The sequence below is a fragment of the Podarcis melisellensis genome (assembly GCF_964234715.1).
Source record: "Podarcis melisellensis genome assembly, chromosome: 18".
NCBI classification, from domain to species: Eukaryota; Metazoa; Chordata; class Lepidosauria; order Squamata; family Lacertidae; genus Podarcis; species Podarcis melisellensis.
This window is the reverse complement of record NC_138536.1, coordinates 10,535,553-10,556,801: the sequence shown is the minus strand read 5'-3', so window position 1 is coordinate 10,556,801 and position 21,249 is coordinate 10,535,553. Positions and strand designations below refer to the sequence as shown.

At 48.1% G+C, this 21,249-nt stretch overlaps 1 protein-coding gene across 1 annotated transcript in view; it reads left to right on the top strand.

The window, feature by feature from the left end:
- Positions 1 to 21,249, top strand: part of MKNK2 (MAPK interacting serine/threonine kinase 2) — a 46,910-nt gene that overhangs the window by 20,410 nt on the left and 5,251 nt on the right. The window contains exons 8-13 of the mRNA XM_081896007.1: positions 143 to 247; positions 1,828 to 1,883; positions 2,635 to 2,730; positions 11,583 to 11,777; positions 13,093 to 13,257; positions 19,728 to 19,771. Of these exons, the coding sequence (XP_081752133.1) occupies positions 143 to 247; positions 1,828 to 1,883; positions 2,635 to 2,730; positions 11,583 to 11,777; positions 13,093 to 13,257; positions 19,728 to 19,771 (661 nt within the window). The remainder of the gene's footprint in view (positions 1 to 142; positions 248 to 1,827; positions 1,884 to 2,634; positions 2,731 to 11,582; positions 11,778 to 13,092; positions 13,258 to 19,727; positions 19,772 to 21,249) is intronic.

The following is a 21,249-nucleotide window of genomic DNA, read 5'->3' as shown; positions in this document are numbered from 1 at the left end:
AACTGATTCGAGTCAGACCATGAGGTTTGGCATTGCCGGCTGTCCTGATTGTTCGCCAGGCCTGCAAACTTTTATTTTTTGCTGCCTGAGATGGCTAACATTGCTGTGCCCTCTTTTCTCTCTCTGCCCCGATCTTTTCCAGGTTCCATCCTGACCCACATCCATCGCCGCCGCCATTTCAATGAGCTAGAGGCCAGTATGGTTGTGAACGACATCGCCAGCGCCCTCAATTTCTTGCACAACAAAGGTCAGCAAATCCTTTGCGAGTCTGCAAATACCACGGGGCTTGTTGGGTCTTATCACTGTTATTTTGTCTGGCAACCCAGAGGGAAAGTTTGGAAGAGGGCAGTCTGAACTCTCAAGGGGAGGAAAGTTTGCAGCGTTTGGAACCTTTCAGTTTAGAGAAAAGGTGAGCGAGAAAAGAGTCGACACGGGAGAAGTTTTATGAAATCATGGAGGAAGCAGAAAGAGGAGTTTTTTCCTTCCTTCTAACAACTGGAAATTGTGGAAGTGTGATTCTGGGGAAATAGCTATAACAAACTGAAAAAGATGTTTAGATTTTCACTTGGAAAAAAACCAGAATCCTTTCTCCTAGGTATCATGTTAGAGGAAATAAAAAGAACGGTCACACCAATATTTTATGTATGCAACTACTGCGGCAGGGTTATTGATTGCCAAAAATCGGAAAAGCAGCAGCGCCCCAACTAAAACAGACTGGTTATCTAAAATGATGGAATACCTCCATATTGCCAAACTAACAGGGAGGATAAGAGGAGATAGGGTACAAGTGAATAAGGAGTGGGCTATCTTTAAGGAACACATCAAAATTTATGTGGAAAAAGTAGAATTTCTGACAGATACTGAGTGAATCCAGAAAATGATTAGAGTGAAAGGAGAGTAAAGTTAAGATAAAAGAAGAGATTAAAGAAATAATGAAATGTGTTTAAGCTGGTTGGAAAAATAAAGTAGCATAACGAGAATGGCTGGAAGTCAAGTCACTTGGTGGGTGTCCGTGTGGGGTAGGTTTGTTGATATGTACAGTATAGGTAGGTATTATATAGAGTAATGTAGTATGTTTTATGCTATGAAAATTAGGTAGTGTGTTGTGTATGTGTATTCTGTAAATGTATATGTATATGCATGTGTTTTATATGTCAATAAAATAAAATAAAAAGGAAATTGTGGAAGTGTGGTGAAGGTAGAAAGGTGGGGCTCTTCAGTGTTGAAAACCGTGGAGCTCCCTGCTGGAGGAGAAAGGGATGTTAGAATGGTAGAGTTGGAAGGGACCCCGAGGGTCATCTAGTCCAACCCTCCCTTGCCATGCAACCCGGTGTTAGAAGCGGAGAGATATAGGGCAGGAACCAGGGTTGCAGCTGGCAAACGGCCATTTTTCAAGGCAACACTTCGCTTCTTGAAATTCCTCTGTGCAGATAAAATATAACAAATAGGATTTTACAGGATGGGGGATTGGTGTGTGAAAAGGTCCAGATCCGAGGATCCCCAGGCATGCACCTCCAGGTGGTGGGGACGTCAGATGCCATCCTGGCTCCCAGGGATCTTCACTTGGTCGCAAGCGGCCGATAGCCAATTGCAAAACGCTTCTGGCGCCTTTTGAACTCTGCATCTGAACGGAGGGTGTTCCACAGGGTGGGAGCTGGTTTTCTTGGGGACTAGTGCCTTTGCTTTCTCCTTCCGTAACCTGTATTTATACTCCAGCCCAGTTGCTGCTTTCGTTTCCTCGCTGTGCGAAAAGGGTTTCTTTGATCTTGCAAGAAGTTTAGCCTCTGTGCTTTCGTCTGCTGACGCAATCTCTCTCTTTCCTTTCAGGAATAGCACATAGAGATTTAAAACCAGAAAATATCCTTTGTGAAAGCTCCAATCAGGTAAGGAGTGGCTTCAAACACATTAGCAGGATGCTCCCTCTTGTCTTGTCTAAAGAGAAAGTTGCCATTTGGTGTGCGATCTGTGGAACTGCTGTCTGCAGGATGTTGGAATAAAGGGGTTGCAGACGAACAGGCAGCTGCCCTTTGCAATTTGCTCTTCTCCAGATTTTGCGATGTGTTTCTCCAACGAAACAAGAGACTCTTAATCTCAGGGTTCTGGGTTCGAGATACACATTGGGCAAAAGATTCCTGCGTTGCAGGGGGTTGGACTAGATGACCCCCGGGGTCCCTTCCAACTTTACCATTCTAGGATATTAGATGCAAAAATGGCTCTGTGAATAATGTCCAATAATAATGCCTAATAATAATAACTTATTACAGTATTTGTACCCTGCCCATCTGGCTGGGTTTCCCCAGCCACTCTGGGCGGCTTCCAACAAAAATTAAAAAGACATTAAAATAATGCTTTGAATCGGAGAAAACCCCTTGAGGATTGTGCATATTAGTTAAAAGGGTGAGTTAAGATAAATGCGCGTGAAAACGTGCAGGAATTTTTAATGTGGACATCAACATTTTTCACGGTGATGTGGAAAGCAAAGGTGGGTGGGGGGGAAATGAACTGAATTTGAGCTGCTTGGGGAGGAGGAAATGTGAAATTCACAGGTTTGTCTGATTAATTCTTTCTGGAGCTATGGATTTTTTTATAAAAAAAACAACAACTGGCAACTTCTTTTTCTTTCCTGCAATGCAGGTTTCGCCCGTGAAAATCTGCGATTTCGATCTAGGAAGCGGGATCAAGCTGAACGGCGATTGCTCACCCATCTCCACTCCAGAATTGCTCACCCCGGTAAGTTCCCCCAAGCGTGGAAAAACCCAATTTATATAAAATGCTTTAAAAGTGGTGCTTGGAGGGAGAATCTGAACTGGGGCTCAACCAACAAAAGTGACAGCCAGCAGGCTTTGAATGAGGAGGAAGGCTTTTATATATAATTGACGGAATTCAAAGGCATGAGATGTGCTGAAAGGTTTAGCAGGCTTTAAAAATGGAAAATCCTCCAGGAATTTCAGCATCTGTTCACTGTGATGGCTCAGATGGAAGCCTGCATCCTTGGGGGCAGTCTACCTGTCTGCGGACAAACGCCGGCTCCGTCAGCCTGAAAGCGAGATGAGCTCCGCAACCCCATAGTCTGATTCCCAGAGGTGTCTGGCTGTCCACTGTTGGAATCAGAATACTGGGGATGGATGGATCACACCCCGATCCATATAGCCTTCTCTGTGTGTTTTTTGGTGATGTTTTGGCATTGATGGAAAGAGCTGTTCGGCTTTGTATGGCTTGTCCGTGTATGTGTTCGGTCATCATTTGCTGCAAGCCGGCCTTCCAAAATCCCTCTCTGTCATTTCTATAATTTTATCTTTCAAGCCGGCCTGTATTGTGAGGTTCATTCCCAGATCCAGCCTGGACGAAACGGTGCTTTTGGGGGGGGGGTTCCTTTAACTGTCTTGTCCAGAACGTGGTGGCTAATGGCGAGTCAAAGATCCCCCTAGGAGACAAGGAAGGGAGATATTTGCAAAATGGGAGGATGTTGGTTCTTTCCAACCAGTTCCTGGCCAGTGCAGACTGGTCTTGTGTGGTCGTGTTTCTCCAAGCTTATTGGCGGGCCTTTTTTATTTAGGGTGTTGCCATAGTCAGATTTGATTTCTGGCGCCATCCGGCTGGCTTGTTTTTGTTTTTATTTATTGTGTTCGTTTTTCCCAGGGATGGGCGATGTGCTTCTCCCCTGTGACGTAGATTAGGCTGGTCTCCAACGTCACCCCCAGTGAGTTTCATGGTCTGGTGGGGCGATTCGAACCCTGGATAGCTTAGTCCAGGGGTCAGCAAACTTACCGCCAGTGTCTCCAGCGCCGATTGCGCAGAGGGCCGGGGGAGCGCGTGCCCATATGCGTGCGCGCACACTATTTCCGGAGCACCGAAAATAGCTTGTGCGCACGTGCACAGGCCTCCTCTGACCCGGATGTGTGCCGGAAATAACGTTTGCGCATGCGCAAATAACGCTTGCACATGCACACAAGGTATTTCTGGTGCTCCTCCGACCCGGAGGTGGGCAGCCGCGCAGCGCAGTGCTGGTAAGAGTGTGCAGCTGGGGTTACCGTGGGGCGGATGAACGAGTCCCTCGGGGCTTATCCGTCCCGCGGACCTTGGTTTGGCGGCCCCTGGTTTAGTCAGTAGAGCACGAGACTTTTAATCCCAGAGCTGTGGGTTCAAGTAAAAGATTCCTGCATTAAGGGGCTTGGACTAGGTGACCTGCGTGGTCAACTTCGAAATTTCATGGCCTGTTCCTGGGTCGCCGAGGAGATTATTAACTTGTGGCGTAGAATTGTGTCACGAATGTGAACACCGCATCTTGTTCTGTATCTCGGCTATGCGGCTGATTTGCATTTCCTGAGAGGCTGCGTGGAATCGAGAAAGGTCACATCGCGTTGGCTGTGGCTCAGTCTTTTGAATGAAAGAAACAGGCTTGGGGTGTTTTTTGGGGGGAGGCACAGACCTGCGAAATGCAAATCTGCATGTTCCGGTAGAAGCAGCCAAGGGGCTCCCATTTGCAGTCTGCAAACAAAGTTCTGCAAAAATTAAGTGTTGCGGGGAGGGCAGGAAGTGCACGAAATTGGGGCACCTTGCAAAGACACAGCCCCCCCCCCCCAATCCCAGGTTTCGGGTTCCACAGTGCTCTTAATTTATTCCCCTTCCTTTCGAAAGCTTTTTAAAACTGTTGTTTTCCCACCCTAAGCAGAGAGAGGGGCCACCTGCCTCCTGGTCTCTCTTGCTCCCCCCCCCCCCAAACCGCTGCTGAGATGCTGTAAAATTTGCCCCTAGCAACAGCTTGGCTGATTGGCTGTCAGGCCTGAGGTTTGGGGATTTCCTCTCCCCCCCCCTTCCATCTGTTTCTCTCTCTTCCCCTCCCCTTCCCCTCCCCTTGCTTTGTAGAGGCTGATCTGACCCATTTCTGCGGTGGGGGGTGGGGCAAGGAGACTGCGGACAGATTTTTTTTTTTAAAAAAAAACCAAAGCTCCTGGAGTTTTAGGTAAGATCAAATCCCGGCCATGTGTGTCAAAAGGGTTATAAATATCGCTATGATTAAAACGAAAACGAAACGCCCTTTGCTTTTTTTTTTTTTTGCAAAAAAAACCTTTGCCTTTTTGCAATATTTTAAAAAACGCCAAAAAAAACACAACCCCACACCCTTTGCTATTTTTGCAGCAGCAGCAACAACAAAAACAATCTTTGCTCTGCAGCCCAGGGGTGTACTCAGCGTTACTCGCAAGTTGACTCATTGGAATTGATGGAAGTGATTCACGTCAATGGGTTCTGTTGATTATTATTATTATTCTTTGAATTTGTATGCTGGCCTTCATCTGTAGATATCGGGGCGCATCTGCTCTCAGATCGTATTAACACCCTAGATTTAAAGCTCTGTTACGACGCTTTGAACGGTCCTGGCGTCGTCCCTCACAAAGGACCCCCCCAGGGGAAGTGCAAGTTGTTCAGGGTGCTGGGTGCTGTTTGATGAATACCTGCGCTACAGTTCCCAGACTGGTTTATCGCTCCATCCCTCCTCCCAGGGAATTGTAGCTCTGGGTAAAGTGACTCAACTCTCAGCACCTTTTTAAAAAAAATATCTTTTATTAGGAATTTAAACAGAACATGTTATCTTACAACATATCATCCTTAATCCCCCCCCATTCCCCCCCCCGACTTCCCTCAGTTCCCATCTCTGGTTTCTCTGTAAATGCTATTCTCTGCATGTTACAAAATTGGATAGATCCTTAATTTATCTAACTGAATATTACCAATAAATAGTTTGTGAGTGTTTATTCAAAACCTGCCAAGGAGTCCAGTTCACTTTATTGTGTCTTCAAATACTTTGTAAAGGGTTCCCATTCATCCTTAAAGTCACAATTATCCTTGTCCCGTAGTTTGTGTGTCGATTTTGCCAATTCTGCATAGTCCATCAGTTTTTCTTGCCATAATTCTTTAGTCGGGGTTTCTTCAAACTCTCAGCACCTTTAAAGCTCCTAGAATTCTCTGCAGGGAGCGCCGACTGTTTTAAAGTGTGTTTAAAGTGTGTTATCCTAGTGATTTGAACTCGGAACCGGTACTTCTGTGCTTTCAGACAGGCAGTCTTTTCCCCACCCTTACCTGGAGACGCACCTGAGGCCATCTGTATGCCAGGCAGGTGTCCTGCCAATGAACTCTCCCGAAAGCCATTGAAACGGTTCCTGCATTAGCTGGGGTTCCGGCGCTGCAGCGGGTTGGACTAGATGACCCCGTGGGTTCCCTCTGTGAACCCTAAGCGTGCCTCCTTCCCCTGCCCTCCAGATTAGCTCTTCCCTCCTCCCTTTTTGTAAGCCAGCCGGTTGGGCGAGTTACCCGGACTCTGCGCCCTGCCCCTGTTCCGAAGGATTTGCCCGAGTCCGGATAATGTGGATTTGCGTATGTATTAATTTGAGGAAGGGCAGAGTTAGGCAGCTGACGCGGCGCCGGGCGGATTGCGCCTCAGCTGGTTTCATCCGGTCTTCTTCGGGGAAGGAGGATGTGGTGAAAAAGAAGAGTGAACTCTGTTTGCCTCGGTTGGTTGGCGACAAGCGAAGGGTTTTGGTGCTGTGTGGTTTTTTGCTGGTCTTGTTTTGCAGCTGCAGTCAAGGGTTCCTCTGAGCATGTGCAGAGCGCCATTTCCAACACAGAACCCTTTCCTCCTCCTTCCTTGGCTGCGTATCTGGGATTAAGGGACAGGGTTTAGGAGGCTTCTCTGCTCCTCTCACTGATTTTTAAAGATTTCTGTATGTATACAGAAGAGTTCAGGCAGGTGTGTTCTATTTAAACCAGTTTCACTTTCCACTTCTCAGATGAACCAAGCACACTGTTCTCCCTCCTTTTAAAATCTGCAAACGACAGATTGATAATCCCGAAGTGTATAAACTGATTGTTTTGGAATTAAAATTAATTTAGCAAGGAATAACTTCAAGCTCCAGTTTTTTCCCCTCTCGATAACACACCTGTGGTTTTTTAAAGTTTGTCTTTAAGTTTGCTGAGGATACTAAAATAGAAACACAAAAAGCTGGTATAGTCAATGTCTCTCCTATCAGGGCCATCAGCATTTTAAATCTTCCCCCCATGTGTTTTATTGTATTTCGACTTACTTTTAGCTGATTTGTTTCAAATAATTGGTATTTTAAAATGGATGGGGGTTTTTTAGAACGCTGTAAGCTGCCAACTTGGGTTGTCAGGTGGGTGGGGTACAAATAATAAAATTTGACTATTACTATAAATACATCAAATGAATGTCAGCCTGGATAGCTCTATTGGCCCTCCAGCTGTTTTGGGACTACAGTTCCCATCATCCCTGACCACTGGTCCTGTTAGCTAGGGATGATGGGAGTTGCAGTCCCAAAACATCTGGAGGGCCAAGTTTGGCCATACCTGGGTTAGATTGCCAAGGTTGCAAGTTCAGAACAGCTGCGTATTCCTGCATTGCCGGGGGGTTGGGCCGGATTCTCCAGGCACTACTAACTAGATGGATTTATTTTCTTCTTCCATGCAAGAACTGTCCCAGCGGATTGTTTCAAAGGTCTGGTGGGGGGGGTTGCCCCCAAATTACAGCATTCTTCCCAAGTCCTTAACTTGAACCCCCAATCTTATTGCAGAAAAAACACAAAACCCTGCTCATCTCTCGTGGGGGATAAATTCTGGGGATACAGCATGAAGCCAAAACTGTGTAGAGTCAAAACATGTTGGGTGAGATTCCCACTGGAAGTCTTCCCCCCATTTTGGCCCGCTTCTTAATTATTTTTTAATTGCTAGGCGTATATTAAGCAGAAATGTGCACAAGTTAAATGTACTCTTTAAGCAGGCCTTGGGCTGATTGACACCCACCACCCTTTTAAAATCTGGGGGGGGGGGTTGTTAGTGTGTTTTTATATTTATTATGTGTTTTGAGGGTTTTTTAATTGTGATTTTATCTTGTGAAACGCCCTGAGACCTGTGGGCATAGGACAGTTTACAAATTTAATAAATAAAAATAATGATATCGCTACCGATATCCGAAGTCTGGGAAACACCAGCTTTGGGGCAGTGTGTTCTCCCCAAGAACCTGAGGTCTAGCAGCTTGGTTTGCACTTTTCAAAACAACGGACCTCCACATTTTCAAACCCTTGAGCCTTTTTGTTGTGAGATATTTCTGTGCCCCGGAACAGGTTTTTTGCTTTATTTTTTAGCTAGTGCGAGAAAAATGCATTTGCTCACAAAGGACTTTGGGTCAAATATTTGCACATATATTTGCACCAAGTTCCTTTGCAAGTGCAATTGGAATTTTTTTTTTCAAGGGGTGGGGAGGAGTACATAATTCCTGCAGTTTGTGTATTCGGGGAGATCCCAGCTCTTGCATGTGCAATCCCTTCCCCTCCTTCATCGGACAGAACTATTCTGGCAGGTTTATAGCGGTGCCCTGAACATTGCAAACCCTTTTTCCAGGAAACGCTGCCTGGCTTTTTATAGACCTTGGATGGTTTCCCTCTTCTTGGCCCTGAGGGCTTCTAGGAAAGAATGTCCCGGGTTTTTTGGTGGGGGGGGGGCTTTATTTATGAGGGGTAAAATGTGGGGCAGAGGCATGTTGATCCCGTGCCCCCCAGCTGAAGCAAAACTCATCTGGCGCCGTCCAGAGAGCATGGCTACTTGGCGAAAGAGAAAATGCTTCCTGGTCTGATGGGACCCCCAGAGGCCATCTAGATCAACCCGCTGCAATGCAGACGTCTCAACTGTAGCACCCAGGACAGATCACCTTCCAACCTCTGCTTAAAAACCTCCAAGGAAGGACAGCCCCCTGAGCAGGGTTAGAAACTCAAAATATACAAGTTGATCACCAAATGGCCCCTTAAACCTTGGCTGTGGTCACCATGATGGAATGTGTAGGTGCCATTTTTTCCTTGGTGAATTTTATTATTATTATTAATTTCATGTCCACAATATTTTAAAGAAGAAAATTTCAGAGCGGTGGCCCACAGATTAAAACAGGCTTCCTGGTGGCTAAGTACTGGAAAGGGAACCAGTTACCCACTAGGGGAGAATGGTTAGGTAAGCTTTCAGAATATTTAGAAATAGCCAAATTGACAGATAAGACAAAAACCAAAAAGGGAAGTGAAAAAGGGAATTGGAGTGCCTAAACGAATACCTTAAAAGCCAAGGTTCGAGGACAGAAATCTGGCTAGGTCTGGAATAACCTTGTGAAGTGAATTTATATCTAGATGCTAGGATAAAGATAAGGAAAACAGGAAGACACAATGAGAGGTAAAGGAGGTGCTGTGGGACTGGTGGAAGTCAATGTTTGTTTTTCTTTTTAGTGTTTATATTTGTGGTTTTTTTGTATGTCGGTTTTTGTGTTTTGTGTATTGTTACTTTTCAATATTTTTCGTGTTGTGTGGAAAATACTAATAAAATTTATTTTAAATTTTATAAAATAAAATAAAATAACATGCTTCCTCAACCTCAGCCCTCCAGATGTTTTTGGCCTACAACTCCCATGATCCCTAGCTAGCAGGACCAGTGGTCAGGGATGATGGGAATTGTAGTCCCAAAACATCTGGAGTGCCGAGGTTGAGGGAGCCTGCATTAAAACATATGATCAAACTATTTGGAATAAAACAAACTCTTTAGCTTCTAGGAAAATATTTCAGGTCCTTCTCTTGGGTACATTTGATTTACCTACTTAATTTATAGAGCCTGCCCCCTAGCAGAAGAGCTATGGGGGGGCAGGTGGTGTGGTGGTTCGAATGTCAGAGATCAGGGTTCGAATTCCCACTCAGTCATGAAGCAAGACTAGGGCCTGGGAGAGACTAGGGTTCAAATCCTACCGCAACCCCGCCCAAGAAACTGCCTCTCTCAGCCTTGTTGTGGGGATTAGATGAAGCAGGAAAAACCACGTACGCCACCTCACAGAAAGATGTGGGATACAAATGAACAATTTTTAACTGTGTATGTGTAATTCCCAACAATATTTTCAATCTGCTTTTCTGCTTTTTAGTGAGCAGTTTTTAACTGTGTATGTGTAATTCCCAACAATATTTTCAATCTGATTTTCTGCTTTTTAGTGAGCAGTTTGGGTGCTGTTTTATGATGCTGGGGTTATACAGTATCTATCTATCTATCTATCTATCTATCTATCTATCTATCTATCATCTATCTATCTATCTATCATCTATCTATATCTATCTATCATCTATCTATCTATCTATCATCTATCTATCTATCTATCTATCTATCTATCTATCTATCTATCTATCTATCTATCTATCTCTATCATCTACAGTATCATCTATCTATCATCTATCTATCTATCTATCTATCTATCTATCTATCTATCTATCTATCTATCTATCTATCATCTCTATCTATCATTTACAGTATCATCTATCTATCATCTATCTATCTCTATATCTATCTCTCTCTCTCTATCATCTATCATCTATCTATCTATCTATCTATCTATCTATCTATCTATCTATCTATCTATCATCTATCCATCTATCTCTATCATCTATCTATCTATCTATCTATCTATCTATCTATCTATCTATCTATCTATCTATCATCTAATAACATTTTATCCTTTACTCCACATAGAATGTTACATTTGTTACTCAACAGCTATATTCCAATTTGACCAAACTACGATTGCGTTTTAAGGTTCCAGTCCCCATTGTCTTATCCAATTTCCTCCTTTCTAACATGATTTGTAACACGTTCTGCTGTTTTCTTACACTCCACACCCCACTGGGGTCTTCCCTTATGGGGAAAATACTTTTTTTAATAAATAGACTACGAATGGGTCCCAGCCTCCTTTAAAAGACTCTAAATTTGTGTCTCTTATCAGTGCGGTCAGTTTTGCCATCTCTGCGTATTCAAGGTTTTTCACCTGCCATTCTTCCTTTTTGGGCTTTTCTCTCCTCCTTCCATTTCTGAGCGTAGGGAAACTATAAAGACCCTTTGAGACTTTCCCCCCCACCTTGCCAGTCCAGATCTGTTGCTAAACAATTTCATTGTGGGAGCCAGAGATCTTAGACAGTAAAACAACTTTCCATTTGTGTAAAATGTGTGTGTTTCTGAAAGAGCAAACTGGAGTTTCTTTCCTGCAAAGTTAGTGGTTTCAAATCACATGCATTTCTTCTGCATGTGAAATCTGGAACCTTTTTGTTTGCGGTGGGGGAATTTTGAAAAACAAAAGTGTGACCCTGCGACTTTTAACCCTTTCTCTGCCCGATTTAAAAAAAAAATCGTCTTTATTGATTTAAAATATCATCTTACGTATATATTACAAATAGTTACATCAAAATTAAACGCAGAAATAGAATAGAAAGAAGATAAAGAAAATAAGAATAAAAAGCAAAAAGGAGTTAGCAATAAATGAATATTGGTTATAACATTATTATATACAAGTATCATTCAGTTCTGCTAGGATAACATCATTATTACAATATAATCTTATATATTCTCTGAATAGTCTCCAGTCTCTGAAAATTTTTTGATTTGGGGCTCCTCTGACTTTTCCGGTCAGCTTTGCTAATTGAAAGTACTCTAGCGTGAGTGATTGCCAATCTATTATTGCAGGGGTGGTTTCACATTTCCAACTTCTGTTCTCCTCCCGATTCCAGTGCGGCTCGGCTGAATACATGGCCCCGGAGGTTGTCGAAGCCTTCAACGAGGAAGCCTCCATCTACGACAAGCGCTGCGACTTGTGGAGTTTGGGAGTCATCCTCTACATTATGCTGAGTGGCTACCCGCCTTTTGTGGGACACTGCGGGACCGACTGCGGCTGGGACCGCGGCGAAGCGTGTCCCGCTTGCCAGGTGAGCAGGCCTCGGGCTCCTTCCTCTTCTTTTGTTCCTTGCACAAAGGTCAGGTTCTGCACTTGGGCAAGAAGCAGCAGCTGCACATAGCTGTCAAGCGTCCCTTATTTGGCGGGACAGTCCCTTATCCCAGCGCCATTTCCAGCTGCTGTCCCTTATTGATGATGTCCCTTAAATTTCCCGGGTTTCAAAGGAAGCAGCTCCTCTCCCTCCCTCCCTGCCGGCGAGGGAGGAGGGAGGCTCCAACTGTGTTGCTTGGCTGCGTTGCTCACCCAATAAGGAGTCTAAGAACGACTGGGGGGTGGAGCTTGCATGCCTTGTGCTGATCAAATCAGCCACGTTGCCTGAGGACTCGCCTTTGCTCAGCGCTTCCCAGCGGAGAGGTGACGGTGATTTGGCTTGAGGCTTCATTTGGCTGCTGGCTGGGCTTTCTGCCTTTGGCTCGGAGGGGCTCCGAAGTCGAACACACCTGTGCTTGGAAAATCCCTTATTTTGGCTGCTGATCCCTTATTTTCAAAGCTGCTAGTCCCTTATTTTCAAATCTGTAAGTTGACAGCTATGCACCAATATAAGATTTTTTTGGTGGGGGGGGGCACAAATAGTACAGTGGTTCCTCTGGATGCGAACGGGATCCGTTCCGGAGCCCTGTTTGCATCCTGAAGCGAACGCAACCCGCGTCTGCACAGGTCACAATTCGCCGCTTCCGCGCATGCGCATGATGTCATTTTGAGTGTCTGTGCGAGCGGCGAACCCAGAAGTAACACACACTGTTACTTCTGGGTCGCCGCAGAGTGCAACCTGAAAAGGCTTAACCTGAAGCGACTTCAAAAAGAGGTATGACTGTACATGTGGAAAGGATCTAGGGGTCCTAGCAGAGCACATGAGTGAACAAGGTAAAGGGACCCCTGACCATTAGGTCCAGTCGTGGCCGCCTCTGGGGTTGCGGCGCTCATCTCGCTTTATTGGCCGAGGGAGCCGGTGTACAGCTTCTGGGTCATGTGGCCAGCATGACTAAGCCGCTTCTGGCGAACCAGAGCAGTGCACGGAAATGCCATTTACCTTCCCGCCAGAGTGGTACCTATTTATCTACTTGCACTGGTGTGCTTTCGAGCTGCTATGTTGGCAGGAGCAGGGACTGAGCAACTGGAGCTCACCCTGTCGCAGGGAATCGAACCGCCGACCTTCTGATCGGCAAGACCTAGGCTCTGCGGTTTAACCCACAGCGCCACCCGTGTCCCTTTTGTGAACAGTGTAATGCAGCAGTAAAACAGAAAAGGTGATTTTGTATGGTTCCGTGACCCTTCCTTCCTTCCAGAACATGTTATTTGAAAGCATCCAGGAGGGGAAATACGAATTTCCAGACAAGGATTGGGCTCACATCTCTTTCGGAGCCAAAGACCTCATTTCCAAGCTGCTGGTCAGAGATGCCAAGAAGCGCCTCAGCGCAGCCGAAGTTCTCAAGCACTCGTGGGTGCAAGGGGTGAGCGCAGTGGGGGGGGGGGGAAAGGCGGGAGGGGTTCGGTGGTTTGGGGTGTTCTTCTGTTTTTTTGCAGCCCCCAATAAACCTGTCCCGTTTTCTCTCTGCATGAAATTAGACACGCCTTTGGTTCATCTAGCTCAGTATTGCATGCACTGACTGGCAGCATCTCCACAGAGATTGAGGCAGGCCCCCTCTGGAGAGGGACTTTGTAGTAAAGTCAGGGTAGGTTTAATTCCACCACGCTGACACCACGTAGTAATGCTCCGGCCACTCTACCCCTCCCTCTCCTGTCCAGCTGGATCAGGTTTAGAGGAATGGCGGTCGGAGGCATATACTTTTTTCAGGACAAAACGCATCAAGAAAGGTAGTTGCTGCCACCACTCCCTTGTAACGGGCACCAGAAGGCTTCACCCAAGGGAGAAGAAAAAAATTCCTTCCAGTAGCACCTTAAAGACCAACTAAGTTAGTTCTTGGTATGAGCTTTCGTGTGCATGCACACTTCTTCAGATACACTGTGTATCTGAAGCAGTGTGCATGCACACGAAAGCTCATACCAAGAACTAACTTAGTTGGTCTTTAAGGTGCTACTGGAAGGAATTTTTTTTGTTTTGACTATGGCAGACCAACACGGCTACCTATCTGTACCAAGGGAGAAGGTTATCCTTCCTATTTACTGGCTGCCCCACCCTGCAAGTTGCTTCCACAACTTGGAATTCAGGCAGAAATTCAACAGATACGCATTCCCAGAGTGATTAAGGTTGATAACTCCTTCACACCCAGGCAGCCTTTTTTGGTGCCAGGTGCTAAAATCCCACTAATCAACTTGGAGAGTTTCCTTCCTTCAGATGCCTGAGATAAGCAAATCACACTTTCAGAGACTGTGAGTCTGCATCTTTAAAATAACAAAACACGTTCCCCATAAATCCTATGGCCTTTGGTCTTCCCCTAATACTTTGCTCCTCACTTGACCAAGGTTTTGTCTATTGAAATTTCCTAACGTCCCCTGTAAAAATTCCCTTGGCTACTAAGCAAGCCTGCACTTCACCAAGATTGCAGTTGGGGCAGAGGTCCTTTGCCGTCTGTGTGGGCAATTGGGAACTATACTTAGAAGAGCCTAGTTCTTAACAGTTCTGCGTTTAACAAGTTAGCCTCTGTGAGAAAACCATCACAATGAGGATGCATAATAATAATAATAATAATAATAATAATAATAATAATAATAATTTATTATTTATACCCCGCCCATCTGGCTAGGCCTCCCCAGCCATTCTGGGTGGCTTCCATAGAAACCAAAAATACAGTAAAATCACACGTTAAAAACTTCCCTGAACAGGGCTGCCTTAAGATGTCTTCTGAATGTCAGGTAGTTGTTTATCTCTTTGACATCTGCTGGAAGGGCGTTCCACAGGGCGGGCGCCACTACCGAGAAGGCCCTCTGCCTGGTTCCCTGTAGCTTTGCTTCTTGCAGTGAGGGAACCGCCAGAAGGCCCTCGGAGCTGGACCTCAGTGTCCGGGCAGAACAATGGGGGTGGAGACGCTCCTTCAGGTATACTGGACCGAGGCTGTTTAGGGCTTTAAAGGTCAGCACCAACACTTTGAATTGTGCTCGGAAACGTACTGGGAGCCAGTGTACGTCTTTCAAGACCGGTGTTATATGGTCTCGGCGGCCGCTCCCAGTCCCCAGTCTAGCTGCCGCATTCTGGATTAGTTGTAGTTTCCAGGTCACCTTCAAATGCAGCCCCACATAGAGCGCATTGCAGGAGCCAAGCGGGAGATACCCAGAGCATGCACCACTCTGGCGAGACAGTCCGCAGGCAGATAGGGTCTCAGCCTACGTACCAGATGGAACTGGTAAACAGCTGCCCTGGATACAGAATTGACCTGCGCCTCCATGGACAGCTGTGAGTCCAGAATGACTCCCAGGCTGCGCTCCTGGTCCTTCAGGGGCACAGTTACCCCATTCAGGACCAGGGAATCCTCCACACCTGCCCGCCTCCTGTCCCCAAAAAACAGTACTTCTGCCTTGTCAGGATTTAACCTCAATCTGTTAGCCGCCATCCATCCGTAATAGATCAAACATTAAAAGCTTCCCTAAACAGGGCTGCTAATCAGAAGCAAAACAGAGGATACCCGTCTGATCAGGATTCACAGTGTGGGTTTGAAATCCCTGGCGCGCTAGGTGTCGCTGTGGAGCTATTCTCCTCCTTTAGAAGAAGGTTCCTCAAACCCTGCCTTTCATTTTTAAAATTTTTTTTTTTATTAATTTTCCATTTAAATATATATAATCACATCATTATTATCCAATTTCCCTCTTTGGCTCTTTAGAGCCTATCAACTTCCTATCCTTCCCTCCCACCTCTGGGCTTTCAAAGTTAACCTTTATATCATAGCATTTTCTATATTTTCCAAGTCTAATAAGACTCGCCACAAAATACCTCGGAGTTTAAATATAGAAAGGTAAAAATAAAATCTCATTACAGATCTTCAGATAAGCCTACTAGTGGTGTTAATTGCATACAATGAGCTTTCAGGTGTTGAATAAATTGACTCCAGTCTTTTTGGAATACTTGATTGTGCTGGTTACAGATAGGTAGCCGTGTTGGTCTGTCATAGTCAAAACAAAATTAAAAAATTCCTTCCAGTAGCACCTTAAAGACCAACTAAGTCAGTTCTTGGTATGAGCTTTCGTGTGCATGCACACTTCTTCAGATACACTGAAACAGAAGTTACCAGACCCTTCTATATAGTGAGAAGGTGGGGAGGGGTATTACTCAGAAGGGTGGTGGGAATGGGTGATTGGCAGATAGCAATCAGGAATCACAAGACAGAGAAACCAGTAGGAGACCACTTCAATCTCCCAGGACATTCTATACAAGATCTCAAAGTACCGTATTTTTCGCACCATAGGACGCACCGGACAATAGGACGCACCTTGTTTTAGAGGGGGGAGAACAAGGGAAAAAAATTCTTCCGCTCTCTGACCAGTGCCCCTTCAGCAAAGCGGCAGGAAGCGCTGCGCAGAGAGTGGGAGAATTTTCCCCCTCTTGTTTTCCCGCTCTAAAACAAGGTGCCATTTAAGGTGCGTTCAGGTGGCTACCTTGGAAGCCTGGAGAACGAGAGGGGTCAGTGCACACCGACCCCTCTCGCTCTCCTGGCTTCAGGTTCCTTTCGACCTGCTCTTTGGGGCTGGCGGGGGGAAGCCCACCACCAGCCCCAAAGAGCAGGTCTGGGAGCAGCGGAAAGGCGCAGCGGAGAGGCTCCTGCCATAGCCGCGCGTCACCTCTCCAGCCGGGAGAGGGTCGCGGGGGCTGCTTTAGCTCCGCGCGCGCTCTCCGGGCTGGAGAGGTGACGCGCGGCTATGGAGGCTCCCGCCATAGCCGCGCGTCACCTCTCCAGCCGGGAGAGGGTCGCGAGGGGCTGCTTTAGTCCCGCGCGCGCTCTCCCGGCTGGAGAGGTGATGCGCGGCTATGGAGGCTCCTGCCATAGCCGCGCGTCACCTCTCCAGCCGGGAGAGGGTCGCGAGGGGCTGCTTTAGCTCCGCGCGCGCTCTCCGGGCTGGAGAGGTGACGCGCGGTTATGGAGGCTCCTGCCATAGCCGCGCGTCGCCTCTCCAGCCGGGAGAGGGTCGCGGGGGGCTGCTTTAGCTCCGCGCGCGCTCTCCCGGCTGGAGAGGTGATGCGCGGCTATGGAGGCTCCTGCCATAGCCGCGCGTCACCTCTCCAGCCGGGAGAGGGTCGCGAGGGGCTGCTTTAGCTCCGCGCGCGCTCTCCGGGCTGGAGAGGTGACGCGCGGCTATGGAGGCTCCCGCCATAGCCGCGCGTCACCTCTCCAGCCGGGAGAGGGTCGTGAGGGGCTGCTTTAGTCCCGCGCGCGCTCTCCCGGCTGGAGAGGTGATGCGCGGCTATGGAGGCTCCTGCCATAGCCGCGCGTCACCTCTCCAGCCGGGAGAGGGTCGCGAGGGGCTGCTTTAGCTCCGCGCGCGCTCTCCGGGCTGGAGAGGTGACGCGCGGTTATGGAGGCTCCTGCCATAGCCGCGCGTCGCCTCTCCAGCCGGGAGAGGGTCGCGGGGGGCTGCTTTAGCTCCGCGCGCGCTCTCCCGGCTGGAGAGGTGATGCGCGGCTATGGAGGCTCCTGCCATAGCCGCGCGTCACCTCTCCAGCCGGGAGAGGGTCGCGAGGGGCTGCTTTAGCTCCGCGCGCGCTCTCCGGGCTGGAGAGGTGACGCGCGGCTATGGAGGCTCCCGCCATAGCCGCGCGTCACCTCTCCAGCCGGGAGAGGGTCGTGAGGGGCTGCTTTAGTCCCGCGCGCGCTCTCCCGGCTGGAGAGGTGATGCGCGGCTATGGAGGCTCCTGCCATAGCCGCGCGTCACCTCTCCAGCCGGGAGAGGGTCGCGAGGGGCTGCTTTAGCTCCGCGCGCGCTCTCCGGGCTGGAGAGGTGACGCGCGGTTATGGAGGCTCCTGCCATAGCCGCGCGTCGCCTCTCCAGCCGGGAGAGGGTCGCGGGGGGCTGCTTTAGCTCCGCGCGCGCTCTCCCGGCTGGAGAGGTGACGCGCGGCTATGGAGGCTCCTGCCAGAGCCGCGCGTCGCCTCTCCAGCCGGGAGAGCGCGTGCGGCGCTAAAACAGCCCCTCGCGACCCTCTCCGGGCTGGAGAGGTGACGCGCGGCTATGGAGGCTCCTGCCATAGCCGCGCGTCACCTCTCCAGCCGGGAGAGGGTCGCGGGGGGCTGCTTTAGCTCCGCGCGCGCTCTCCCGGCTGGAGAGGTGACGCGCGGCTATGGAGGCTCCTGCCAGAGCCGCGCGTCGCCTCTCCAGCCGGGAGAGCGCGTGCGGCGCTAAAACAGCCCCTCGCGACCCTCTCCGGGCTGGAGAGGTGACGCGCGGCTATGGAGGCTCCTGCCATAGCCGCGCGTCACCTCTCCAGCCGGGAGAGGGTCGCGGGGGCTGCTTTAGCTCCGCGCGCGCTCTCCCGGCTGGAGAGGTGACGCGCGGCTATGGAGGCTCCTGCCAGAGCCGCGCGTCGCCTCTCCAGCCGGGAGAGCGCGTGCGGCGCTAAAACAGCCCCTCGCGACCCTCTCCGGGCTGGAGAGGTGACGCGCGGCTATGGAGGCACCTGCCTGAGCCGCGCGTCACCTCTCCAACCGGGAGAGGGTCACGGGGCTATGGTGTCTTCGCTCCATAGGACGCACACACATTTCCCCTTCATTTTTGAAGGGGAAAAAGTGCGTCCTATAGAGCGAAAAATACGGTAGCTGTTCTACTACAAAGGAATTTCAGAAATAGACTGGAAAGAGAAGCTGCTGAATTGCAACTTATCACCAAACTTAAAACCATGGAGAGACCTGGTCTGAACAAAGACATTGGATTCTTATCTCATTATACATGACAAAGCCACTTTTCACCTTCTCACCCCTTGCTTTTTCCGGTAAGACCTATTGCAGTCGTTAAGAGTCGTCAACAGGCTCATCACAGCTATCTGCCCATCACCCATTCCCACCACCCTTCTGAGTAATACCCCTCCCCACCTTCTCACTATATAGAAGGGTCTGGTGACTTCTGTTTCAGTGTATCTGAAGAAGTGTGCATGCACACGAAAGCTCATACCAAGAACCAACTTAATTGGTCTTTAAGGTGCTACTGGAAGGAATTTGTTTATTTTGTTTTGATTGTGCTGGTTTCTGATTTTCCCCATTAGCTTTGCCAGTTCCGCAAAGTCCATCATTTTCATCTGCCATTTTTCTTTTGTTGTTGTTTCCATTTTGGGGCTAAAAGGGTTCTTGCCGCTGTTGTTGCATACATGAACAGACTTTTATCTTTTCTTGGTATCTCTTCACCTACTATACCCAGTAAAAAGGCTTCTGCAAAAGACTACAAAAGACTTTGGATGTAATATTCAGTTAGAATCTTGGGGAAGGCTGTGGAATGAAGGTATTAAATTTACTGCACGTAGTTCGCTTAAAGAAAATGTGATGAAAATGATGTATAGATGGTATTTAACACCATCAAAACTTGCTAAAATGTATAGGACAAGATCTAACGAGTGTTGGAAAGGTAAAGAGAAGGAAGGTATCTTTCACCATTTGTGGTGCACTTGTAAAAAAGGTGAAGGCTTTCTGGGAAATGATATATAATGAGTTAAAGAAAATCTTTAAAAACACTTTTGATAAAAACCCTCCCTTTCAGATAAAATTTTGCAGTGTGAGAAAGTTGTACCTTAGTAAATTTGTGTCCCGTCCCCCCCACTTTTGGTTGTGGGAAGTCGTAGAGCAGAGTTCCCCAAACTTGGGTGTCCAGGTGTTTTTTCACTACAATTCCCATGATCCCTAGCTAGCAGGACCCACGGTCAGGAATGGTGGGAGTTATAGTCCGAAAACAGCTGGAGGCACAAGTTTGGGAAACCTTGTTGCAGACAGAAAATCTTGCCTTGGTATGATATTAGCTCTCACGCTCTCTCTCGTTTTTTTCTTTTCAGTGTGCTCCGGATAACACTCTCCCAACCCCAATCATTCTTCAAAGGTAAGAGGAAACCCCCGAACTGCCACCCCATAATTTTGAGCCCCTGTGGGGAAAATTAAACGATCCTCAGCGCTCCCATCCAACTCTATAATTCTATAACTCTTCTGCCTCCACAATAGGGATGGGCAATAACTGGTTTTCAACATCGTAATATATATATCTCTTGTGTTCGAATCATGACATGGGTGGTGCTGTGATCTAAACCACAGAGCCTAGGGCTTGCCGATCAGAAGGTCGGTGGTTCGAATCCCCGTGACGGGGTGAGCTCCCGTTGCTCGCTCCCTGCTCCTGCCAACCTAGCAGTGCGAAAGCATGTCAAAGTGCGAGTGAGCGCGCAACCCCAGAGTCGTCGTGACTGGACCTAATGGTCAGGGGTCCCTTTACCTTTACCTGTCTGTGTGCTATGCAAACATCACAACATGGGGGAAACTGTGAAGCCAGCCAAGGCCTCCATCCTTATTTCAGACATTGTGATATATTGGTACATCGTGACATTTAAAGGTAAAGGTACCCCTGACCATTAGGGTCTAGTCGTGACCGACTCTGGGGTTGCGACGCTCATCTTGCTTTACTGGCCAAGGGAGCCGGCGTACAGCTTCCGGGTCATGTGGCCAGCATGGCTAAGCCGCTTCTGGTGAACCAGAGCAGCGCATGGAAATGCCGTTTACCTTCCCGCTGGAGCGGTACCTATTTATCTACTTGCACTTTGACGTGCTTTCGAACTGCTAGGTTGGCAGGAGCAGGGACCGAGCAACGGGAGCTCACCCCGTCGCGGGGATTCGAACCGCCGACCTTCTGATTGGCAAGCCCTAGGCTCCATGGTTTAACCCACAGCGCCACCTGCATCCCTAGCACACACATGCGTCCATGATAAACAATACATTGCCAGGTCAAAAATTATGAAATCAATATCATGATAAGGGCTTGAAACCGGTTTTGGACGATATATTGCCCAGCCCTACTTCAGTCGGAGGCAGCAGTGTTTCTGAAACCCAGGTGCCAGGAGCCACGAAGAGAGCTGCTCTTGCGTTCAAATCCTGCTTGTGGGCTTTGCATGTGGTTGGGCCCATGAGAATAAAATAGAATAGAATTTATGATTTATACTCCGCCCATCTGGCTGGGTTTCCTCAGCTACTCTGGGCGGCTTCCAACAAAGTATGAAAATACAGTTTTCTGTTAAACATTAAAAGCTGCCCTGAACAGGGCTGCCTTCAGATGTCTTCTAAAAGTCTGGTAGTTGTTGTTCTCTTTGACATCTGGTGGGAGGGCGTTCCACAGGGAGGGCGCCACCACCGAGAAGGCCCTCTGCCTGGTTCCCTGTAACTTGGCTTCTCGCAGTGAGGGAACCACCAGAAGGCCCTCGACCTCAGTGTCCAGGCAGAACAATGGGGGGGAGACGCTCCTTCAGGTCTACTGGGCTGAGGCCGTTTAGGGCTTTAAAGGTCAGCACCAACACTTTGAATTGTGCTCGGAAACGT